Source organism: Helianthus annuus, chromosome 14 (assembly GCF_002127325.2).
Source record: "Helianthus annuus cultivar XRQ/B chromosome 14, HanXRQr2.0-SUNRISE, whole genome shotgun sequence".
In the NCBI taxonomy this organism is placed as follows: Eukaryota; Viridiplantae; Streptophyta; class Magnoliopsida; order Asterales; family Asteraceae; genus Helianthus; species Helianthus annuus.
In genome coordinates this window covers 137,883,933-137,894,367 of record NC_035446.2, presented here as the reverse complement: position 1 = coordinate 137,894,367, position 10,435 = coordinate 137,883,933, and the positions used below count along the sequence as shown (strand labels likewise).

The following is a 10,435-nucleotide window of genomic DNA, read 5'->3' as shown; positions in this document are numbered from 1 at the left end:
TTATATTGCATAATTATCCCAAGTTATAAAAATATTTTATGCCATGTGCATTTAAATCAATTTTCAATCATTTTCAAAATGAGTCAGTTAATTTGTATTTACCAGTGTAAACTGACGTATTTTCCCAAAAGGTTAAGTGCAGGTACTACACGTACTAGGCTGACTGTCTTCTAGAGCGTCCACAATAAGTCTCGCAAGCTTGGACGACAATAAAACTGTTGAACAATATCATATTTTATTTTGATCCGCCTGTGGATCCGTTTCAACTACTAGTGATATTTAATATTACATTTATTAAAGTTGAAATGAATCTATCTTTGCTTCTGCTGTGCATTATTATATTGTGTTGTTTGTCTATGATGATGCCAACTACGTCACCATACCCCCACCGGGCCCACCGGTGACACGTGGAAATTAGGGGTGTGACAGAGTGGGGAGCCCAGTATCCTCCTGTTGGTTCTATTGCCTTGGACGCTCCTCCGGGCCATATTACGTTATATGCTGCGTTTTTCCGGGAAGGTAGTTTCAGATTACCTATTACAAATTTCACCGCTTCTGTGTTGAGGGGGTATGGGCTTCATATTTCACAAATTAATGCGATTGGGCTTCCACGCATTACCCATTTTGAATACGTCTGTAGGGCTTATCGTATTGAGCCTACTTTTGAGATGTTTAACGTATTTTATAGTGTTACCTACGCCAATGGTTTCTATTCGTTTCAAGCACGATCAGGTGTTGCTCCGGTGTGCTCTGTGCCTTTGAAGAGTCTTCATGACTGGAAATAGAAATTTTTCTACATCCGCCGCGGTGTGATTCCGATAGACATGCCTTATCGGCAGGCGACCCAAGGGATTCCAAGGGTAGACGTTATGGAGGATTATGGTGCTCAGGATTGGTTCAAGAGGATAACCCAGAAGGCGACTGCTATTTCTCAACTGGATGAGATGGCATTGGTTGGTGCTGGGATGAGTTTGTTGTGGGTGCCCAAGAATCCATTGGGTCAACCTGTATACAGTTATCGGGGCAAATGTATGTTTCTTTCATAAGTTACCGTTGAATTATTTTCCTTTATGTTTATTATGTTTTCTTATTTTGTTGCCAATTTGCAGTTGGCTACAGCTTGTTGAATGCCTTGGACCCTAAAGCGGCGGGTGCCATAGTTGAAGCTATCCAAGCTGAAGGGAACCCGACGTGGTTAGACCAGATCCGGGGTCGTTTTTTGCATCCAACCGATGATAGCTTGAGTAGATATGCTAACGAAGTTTTAGGTGAAGATGCTTGGGATGACTCTGTCGACTCGGGTTGAGAGGAAGTCATTGTCCTTTCGAGTGGAAGTTCTGACCAAAACTTTGAAGATCTAACCTCTCATTGTGCGCGTGCAGGTACCGCGCATGGTGATGTTGCTGAGCCCGTGCACGAGGTTGTCGGTGATGATGATGATGTAGAGGTGTCTGTTGACCCTTCTGCTCCGTTGGAGTTAAGGAAAAAGGCGAGAACTGATAGGTCTGGAAGGAGAGAGGGGAAGCCTGAGGGTAAAGCTGCTGGTTCTTCTCGTAAGCGACCCTCTACTCTTCCTTGTCTAGATTATGTGGTAGTTTCTGACACGTTGTCTGGCCTAGGGGCTGGTGAGGGAAGTCGAGGATCGGATCCTGATGACAGTGCTACCCTGACTGAACACATGAAGAAAAAAGCCCTCGAGGATCAAAAGCGCAAGCTTGATGAGCAGTCCGCTGCTCTTCTTGCTACTAAAAAAGCAAAACTTCACAAGGAAGCCCCCCAGCACCTTCTGAATCTGAAATTGACCTTGGTGTTTTTAGCGGGGGTCGTGGGAATCTGTTGGAGGAGCTTTATGCTGCATCTGCCCCTCCTACTGGTAATTGGCCTTTAATTGCCTGTTGTCTTTTCGTTTTCTTCGAGTTGTTTGTAATTTCTGTTTCATGACAGCGGCCAAGTTTGGCAAGAAACCTCGTATGGTGGATATTTCTCAAATTACGCCACCTGCTTCTCCCCCATCGAGGACAGTTGGTTTGACCCCTCCTCGTGATGATGTTGATGTGAGCACAAGGGGTGGGGAAGGGTTTACTGAGGGAGTGGTTGAAGGAGGTGCTGATGCTGGAGGTGATGGTGGAGGTGATAAAGGTAAGGGTGTTGAAGTGGAGATGGAGTCTAGTGAGACTACTCCACAACAAACCATTTATACCAAACGTCCTTTTGGTGGAGGTGGGGCTACTTCTGGCGTGGTGCGCAACCCGCATCTTGAACATGACCCTGCTGATTCTTGGGGTAATCCAGCTTGTGATGACTTAGCTCATGCCCCGCGCTGGAACCTTACCCAGGGCTCCAGGATGAATGATGTCAACAATTGCCACGAGTTTTTTGCTATGTCCCTTCCTCCTGCTGAGAGGATGTTTCAGAAGAACCGCAATCGTTTTGCCCTGTTGGACGATCACGTTCGTGCCGGAGTTAATTTCTTTACTACTTCTCAGGAAATTCTTCGCGAGTGGCGGTCAATGGGGGAAGAGACTCTTGAGTTTGAGGAGTCGAAGAATTTGTTTGCTGAAGAGAAGGAAAAATTTAATGCGGAGAAGAAAGGCCTGCAGTGGAGGGTTGCTGATGCGGAAAAGAAACTTGAAGAGCAAAAACTGTTGAATGAGCAGAAGCAGAAGGATTGGGAAACCGCATGCGCGCACACGAATGTTGAGATGCAATCTCAGCATGATGCGATCGTGCGGTTATCTGGTGAAAAAGCAGATCTTGCTGAAGAGGCTCAGCAGGCGCGAGTTGCATCCGAGAAAAAAGAGAAAGAGTATGTTGATCGGATCGATAAGTTGTAGGTTCTCGTCCAGCAGAAAGTGGCTGAGTGTGATGCTGCGCAGCGCCTTCTTGATGAAAAGACAGCGGAGTGTCAAGCTTCTGAGTTTCTTGCCGAAGAGGCATCTGTTGACACCAGATGGTTGCTTTCTCGTGGTGTACCCTTGGTAATTTCTTTTGCTCTATCATGTTCTTTTGTTTTTGTGATTTTATATTTGATTGCCTTGCTTTATGCAGCTTGCTGACCGTATTCTAAATTCCCCTGAGCTTGCCACGTACATGTTTGAATTGGGCCAAGCGGGTTACAATAGCGGTCGTAAGTTTGGGTATGCTGAAGGCAAGGCTGCAGCTATCAACAAGGAAAAAGATTATCACTTTGAGTTGTAAAAGGAAGATTGTGATGGTGCTTATGCGGCGAAGTGCAAGGCGTTTTCGACTCTTGACTTTGCCGTCGTCCGGGCGGCGCAGAAGTTATCCCGGTATCGCGCGTGTCGTGCGCGCTTGGCCTTCTCACATTTTGAGCCGGTCCTCTCTCTGGGCGTAGATTCCACGCGTTGGTCTGCTGAGTTGTATGTGTGCTCAGAGACCTTGGCGGTGGAGTTACGAATGCTGACTGGTTAGCTTGTGCCTGGAGTAGAGCTTGCTGTGCGCTGAGTTGCGTATAAACGAGGTTTATGGACGCCATCTGTTCGGCATACCAGGAAGCGAGAGTTTTTCCTTCGGGTAACCCCAAAAGTGCAGAGTAATTGAGTTGTGCTTGTTCCGATGGAGCTGAGGGGCCAGCTCCATGGCTTGGTGTTAGCACTAGTGGTGGTGTTTGTTGCGACACCCCGGTCGGAGTTTGGAAAGTGGCTCCATTTGTGGTTTGAGTGATGATCCTTGCTGGTGGTGTTTGGAAAGTGGGTCCAGCTGTGGTTTGGTTAACAACCCTGGACACACTCCCAAAGATAGAAGGAAAATCATTGTTCAGTTGTCCCTCTTGGATGGTTTCGCTCCTTTGACCCCTTTGGACGTGTGCTGTGTCCGAAACGAGTTCAAAGGAAGAAACTTCTCCGTCGACTGGGTGTGAGGGAGTTTGTTCAGCCATTTTGACGAGTGTTTCTTCAGTAGAGAAAAGAGATGAGGTTGGTTTTGCAAAAAGCGGATGGCGCCAATGATGAAACACCGATTAACACAAGGTTTATCGATGGGGTTATTTCATCTGTGGGTTCAACCTCTTTTCTTGCTCGTAACAATGGCTCGAGATCTGCAAAACAGTAAACACCGTTAGTCTCGTTAAGAGGGGGGAAGGAGGTTTTCCCTCTTAACCAGGCTCCGGCGTGAGAATAAGTACTGTTCTGAGAGGAAAATAAACAGTGTGTGTATAGAGTGAGTATAGAGAGTAAAGATCCTGAACCTGAATGATGAAGGGTCCTATTTATAGCCGGAGGGTGAAGAAGGCAGGAGCAGCTGTGCCAGCTGTGGGCGCGTGCCAGCTGTCCGACCAAGGGGAATATCCTCTTGGTCTGCTCTGTCACGGCAGGTGTAGTGGTACACGTGGCGTCGTTACATTTGTCCACGCTGGATACCTCGTACTGGCGTCGTCAGCCCTGCTCCCTGATTTGTCGCAGGCCTATGTGGCGTTCTGCGTATGGTTACACGTGTTGTCCTTTATGTCGGATAGAGCATCTTTGGTGCCAGCTGCGAGTCTTCCAGAAGCTTCTAGAAGCTTCTGGATTGCTACGCTGATGTGGACGCCTTGTATGCTCAAAAGTGGTGTGGTCCCTGCCATGTAGGCAGAGAATTAGGACCATACCTCTTCAGACCCCTAATTGTAACTAATAGTGAAAAGAACCTTAAGGTGACTCGGACTTAAAAGTTATGACTCCACCACTGCTTGCTTATACGGAACGTTTGCTGGTATGTATGTATGTATAATAAATCATGGGATGAGCTTATGGAATCATATATAGTTCCTATGAAGATAGATCCCATTTGGAGATGAAAGTATAGACCTCAGACATGCTCTTTAATGGTGCACTGGATGAAGGTCCCGATTCAAATCTTAAGTTTGAGATGCTTTGATTTATGGAGGAGGTTACATTCACAGGCTTCAGACAGAAGGAATCAAGAAAGCATATTTAGTGGCATGTAAAAGAAGATGACACATTTATGATTTATCGTATAGATTTTCTCAAGTGAAAACTGAGTGTGAAGATCTCAATTTGTAGCTGGAGATCTCAACTAACATGCTCATTTATTCAATCCTAACATTATACTTCAATCAAATACATATTATAATTGTATTTGAAGTCAAATTTTTTTATTATGATTAGTTAGTTTAACAAACGCGTGAGAAGTGCAGAAGAATAAACCTATTTGATACAATTTATTATTGATATTTTACTCTGTCCAAAATTATCAATTTATTTATTAGTTGAAGTGTCATACATTCAACCAATTTTCGGCTGATAATAATATATGTTTCTAATAAATAAATAATTTATTTATTTACTTTAATTTTGTATTTATAAAGAATAAAGTACATTTGGAAAACCTTGTTGAACAGTTTCCCTTTTTCTTTTTATCCTAAAGTGTTTTATGTTTTTCAAAAGCAAACTAGACTGACCATACTATGCATCAGTGAATTAACCAGTTTTGCGTTAATCATACAAAGTTATACAACCATTGCAATTATTTAGATATTTCATTAAAATTAATTAGTTAATCATCTTATTGAATTAGTTATTTAATATTTAAGACAAAAATGTTGGGTTTGAAGTAATTTGGGTCTTTTTTGACACACAATTTTTTTTCTTGGGGGTTAAAGTTAAAAACCCTAATTATATCTCTATATATATCTATTAGATTATAACTCGTGAACTTTACGGGTTCAAAATTTTAATTAACATTAAGCGAAAATGTATTAAAAGAAATTACAAAAACATCTTATCAATATACAATAACATGACCATCGACAACTTTAATAATTCTTTTAATGCAAAAATATCTTATCAATATACAATAACATGACCATCGATAACTTTAAGAATTCTTTAAACTTCACATTAGCAGGTGAGATAAATTTAAACGTCACTAAAGTTCTAAATCAAATAAACAAACATACGAATAAACAAAAATATGTACAACAAAGATAGTAAACGATATTTGTTCACAAATCCTATATCTGGGCACGGGGAAGACCTACACTATCGAATCCGAACAACTGAAAATTGTCTGTTTTCTTGTGTTCTGGATGTTATTATTCATTTATTGTTATTTATTGTTGGTTCTACTATGCTAGTTGATACCTAAAAAAAAAAATACTTTCATACAAAAAACCAACAATTTAATATTTTATGTTAACCAAGATAAAAGTTGAATGATGTATTATGTAATGTCCATAAAGTAAAAATCTATGAAAAATGTAATCCCTATGAATCTGACTACCTTAATTCTGTCACACATGACACAATGGCAGACCACAACATGCCATTCATGATGTTTGATTTGACTTCCATTTTACGATCTCCCTTAATCTCTCTATCAACAATGTGAACACATGTTCGAAGTCGCCCCCACGTTACCTCTACACAGATCTTGGCCTACAGCAACCCCACCATTTTCTCAACACCCAACCCAAGATCCACAAAATACAACAAAAGTAAAAACCCCACTTCAATCATCAACATTCAAGTCTGTGACTGTGGGTCGATCAACAAGATTAGGTAAATTATAGCAAAATTACACGTTCTTGCTGTTAGGGTTTGTTTCAGATGCTATAGTTGTTACTTGATTTTGTGCTGCATTTGTGTTTTGAGTCTGGATTTGCTGGTTCAATACTTGGGATTTGATTACATTATAGTTTGCGTACCAGGTGTTTGTTGAAATGCTTGGACTTTTGGTTTGATCATTTCTAAGTGTTTTTGTCAAGATCTTGAATTTTTGTACTGGGTGTTTGTTGAAATATTGGGAATTTAGGTTACTGATTGGTAAATCATCAATTTGGTTGATTTGCAAGTCCAAATCTTTATTTTTTTTGTACTGGGTGTCTACTCAAAGATCTTGTTATGGAGTGAAGATTTTTAAGGGTTCTTGAGGCTAAGGTTTAGTGTTTTGTGCTACATTTTGATATTAGTGATGGGAATTTAAAGTAAAAGTAAGCGTTTTGTTGACGAGAGAAGTTAAATTCTGTTTAAATGGCTTCGACATCACCTTCTCCGGGTTCTTCACCTTCATCGATTCCTCCTGCTTCTTCAGACCCTACGTCTCTCCCCCCTACGTCTATTCCTGATCAGGCCACCGTAACTCCACCACCCCCTGCTACCCCTGCAGATGCAGCTCCACCTCTTCAATTGCCTCCAGTACCAGTTATTAATTCACCACCACCAGAAGCATTATCACCACCACCACCGGATGCATCCCCACCACCACCAGTACCGGATGCATCCCCACCACCACCAGTACCGGATGCATCACCACCACCGCCATTACCAGATGCATCGCCGCCACCACCACCATTGCCAGATGCACCGCCACCACTTCCACCAGATGCATCGCCACCACCACCAGTATTACCCAACTCTCCTCCCCCATCACCACCCGCAAATGCCCCTCCACCATTACCACCTCCTGTCACCGCCACTCCCCCAGCTGCAACAGTTTTGTCTCCGCCACCGTCATCAGGCGGTTCCCCTCCTCCACCAGACCCAACCGTATCTCCACCGTCTCCAACCCCACCTGACCCCACCCTTTCTCCACCACCTCCTCAATCACTTCCCCCTTCCCCACCACCTCCAGAAAATGTTCCCTCACCACCGGCCTCCGCCTCTCCCCCTACACGAACCGCAAACCCGCCCGAAAACCCTCCACCGAATCAACACCAAACACCACCTTCACCTCCCCCCGCAAACACCTCCATCACCCCACCATCTTCAACATCATCACCTCCTCCTTTACCACCCCCTACCAATTCATCTATCCCGACAACCCCTAGTTTACAGTTGCCACCTTCACCCACCGAGAAACCAACCGCACGAGCAACCGACACTAGCACAAGCGGTAGACAAAACGGTTCGTCCGGTGGACCAAATACAGGCAGTGTAGTAGCAATCAGCCTTGTTGTCGGTTTTGTCACAATCTCTCTCCTCCTGATGGCTGTGTGGTACAAACGCAGGCAAAAAAGACGAAATCGACGCCCTAATGTTAACTACATTATGCCTTCACCATCTGCTTCTTCTCAAAAGTCAGGTAATCTGTTAAATATCTCATCATTATTATATTTTGTGCCTTTATTGCTGGTAGTTGGTTATTAAATTCCCTAACTTTATGTGGTCTACAGACTCCCAATTTCTGAGGTCCCAACCGTCAACTCATCCGCTAGCCGCAAGCCCATCGTTAAGTAACTCCATGTACTCACCGGACCATGGTGGTGTGGGAAACTCACGGGCATGGTTCACCTACGAAGAGTTAGCCGAGGCTACAGATGGGTTTTCCGGAAGCAATCTTTTAGGTGAAGGTGGGTTCGGGTGTGTTTACAAGGGGTTGTTAGCAGATGGGAGAGAAGTTGCGGTTAAACAACTGAAAATTGGTGGCAGTCAAGGTGAACGTGAGTTCAGAGCTGAAGTTGAGATTATTAGTCGAGTTCATCATCGGCATTTAGTTTCTCTTGTTGGTTATTGCATCTCTGAGCATCAAAGATTGCTTGTTTATCAATATGTCCCGAATGATACGCTTCATTACCATCTTCATGGTGAGTTTTGGATCTTTTAGTTCATGTGGGATAATGTTTCGCAATTTTTTTATATTGATTTTTATCCCTTTGTAGGTGAAGGCAGGCCGGTTATGGACTGGGCGACCCGAATTAGAGTTGCTGCTGGTGCAGCTCGTGGTTTGGCTTACTTGCATGAAGATTGTAAGTTCTGATTTCAGACTCTCGGGAATTTTATTTATTTATTTTTTTAATTCTGTAACTGTGATGTTCGTATTGTGTATCAGGTCATCCACGGATCATTCACAGGGACATTAAATCATCAAACATTTTATTGGATGACAACTTTGATGCCCAGGTATCTTACACTTTTCAACATGATTTAGCAGTTGTGTTTGGCATCCTTAGACCTGTCTTTTTGTTCTACAATACGAGTTATTAACGATATGATCTGAATTGGCAGGTGGCAGATTTTGGGCTTGCAAAGTTAGCAATGGATTCAAATACACATGTCACAACTCGTGTCATGGGCACCTTTGGGTAAGTAACTGTTTCCAGTTGGTTAAACATAATATCTCTCCTGAAAACCTAGATTTTACTATAATATGAACATAACTCTTTTTGGTCTATTTAATCTCTTTATACATTTGACACAAAGACATTTTTTTTTTGTAATTTGCTTAGATATATGGCTCCTGAGTATGCTTCAAGCGGGAAGTTGACTGAAAAGTCAGATGTTTTCTCATTCGGAGTAGTGGTCTTAGAGCTCATCACTGGCCGTAAGCCTGTCGATGCATCTCAACCCCTTGGTGATGAGAGCCTGGTGGAATGGGTAGGTTTAGTAGTTCGTTATGAACCGATCAGATTTACAGAAATTGATTGATTAAAATTTAAATTCATTGTTCTTCATCATCATGTACTTTCAGGCCCGGCCTTTACTCAACCAAGCACTTGAAAACGAGGATTTCGAAGAACTGGTAGATCCAAGGCTCGGAAAGAACTATGTGCAGGTAGAAATGTTTCGGATGATCGAAGCAGCTGCAGCCTGCATTCGCCATTTAGCCCCAAAACGACCACGAATGAGCCAGGTAATCATCATTCCGCTATTGTTTTCTTGAACACAACCAGTAATTATTAACTTATGCCTAAAATGGCTAAAAAATGAAATGGTTCGTGCAGGTGGTGAGAGCTCTAGACTCGATTGTTGAATTCACAACAGATTTGTCAAACGGGATGAAACCAGGTCAGAGTGAAATATTTGACTCGAGAGAACACTCTGCACAAATTAGATTGTTTCAAAGGATGGCGTTTGGTAGTCAAGACTACAGTTCTGAATTTTTCAATAATTCTCAGACCAGCTGGAGGAGTTGAAGAAACACAATACATTTTTCATAACACGTTATATTATTATCCACTGCTGATATAACTAAGATACATGCTAGATACGCGGTTGAAGGTTGTTTGTGTGATTTTTTTACACTATCAGTGTATGTAAAATCTGACGTTTTTAGCATGGTGGTTGCCATCTTGGTCATTCTTTATGGGAAGTCTTGTGACAAGTTTTCCATGTAAATTTTGTTATCAATGTTTTAACAATGTAAGAATCTTTTGTCATTCTTCTCTTTCGATTTGTGCTTTTATATCATTCTGCTTCCTCCTATCTACCACCGTAGGACAGGCGGCCATCTGCCACCGTCACCTTAGAAACGTCCACAACCATCTTAAAGTCATTTCACGCTACCATTGTGTGATACATATGGAGATGACCGAAGATTTATCTTGGTTGTCTGGATTTTGGTAAATGGTGGTTATGAGAATTGTAGGAATCATGGATATCCTTGGTCCAAATTATTAGACTATATTACCGTAGGCTTACAAGCCTAGTTAGGTTTCTAGGGTTGCTCGTAATTTTTATGTATCGTAAACTAACCATTC

The 10,435-nt window shown here is 42.5% G+C and overlaps 1 protein-coding gene across 2 annotated transcripts; it reads left to right on the top strand.

The window, feature by feature from the left end:
* The first annotated feature begins 6,287 nt into the window (after positions 1 to 6,287).
* Positions 6,288 to 10,128, top strand: LOC110904260 (proline-rich receptor-like protein kinase PERK8). 2 transcript variants are annotated; one of them, XM_035983311.1, is made up of 9 exons: positions 6,288 to 6,518; positions 6,929 to 8,040; positions 8,132 to 8,542; positions 8,618 to 8,704; positions 8,788 to 8,858; positions 8,964 to 9,040; positions 9,185 to 9,332; positions 9,427 to 9,588; positions 9,680 to 10,128. In XM_035983311.1, the coding sequence occupies exons 2-9, from the start codon at positions 6,990 to 6,992 to the stop codon at positions 9,869 to 9,871; spliced, it is 2,199 nt and encodes a 732-aa protein (XP_035839204.1). In that variant the 5' UTR covers positions 6,288 to 6,518; positions 6,929 to 6,989; the 3' UTR covers positions 9,872 to 10,128. The 2 variants fall into 2 exon arrangements, with proteins under 2 accessions (XP_035839204.1, XP_022005788.1); XM_022150096.2 differs by having other exon boundaries at positions 6,288 to 8,040.
* The last annotated feature ends 307 nt before the right edge of the window (positions 10,129 to 10,435 follow it).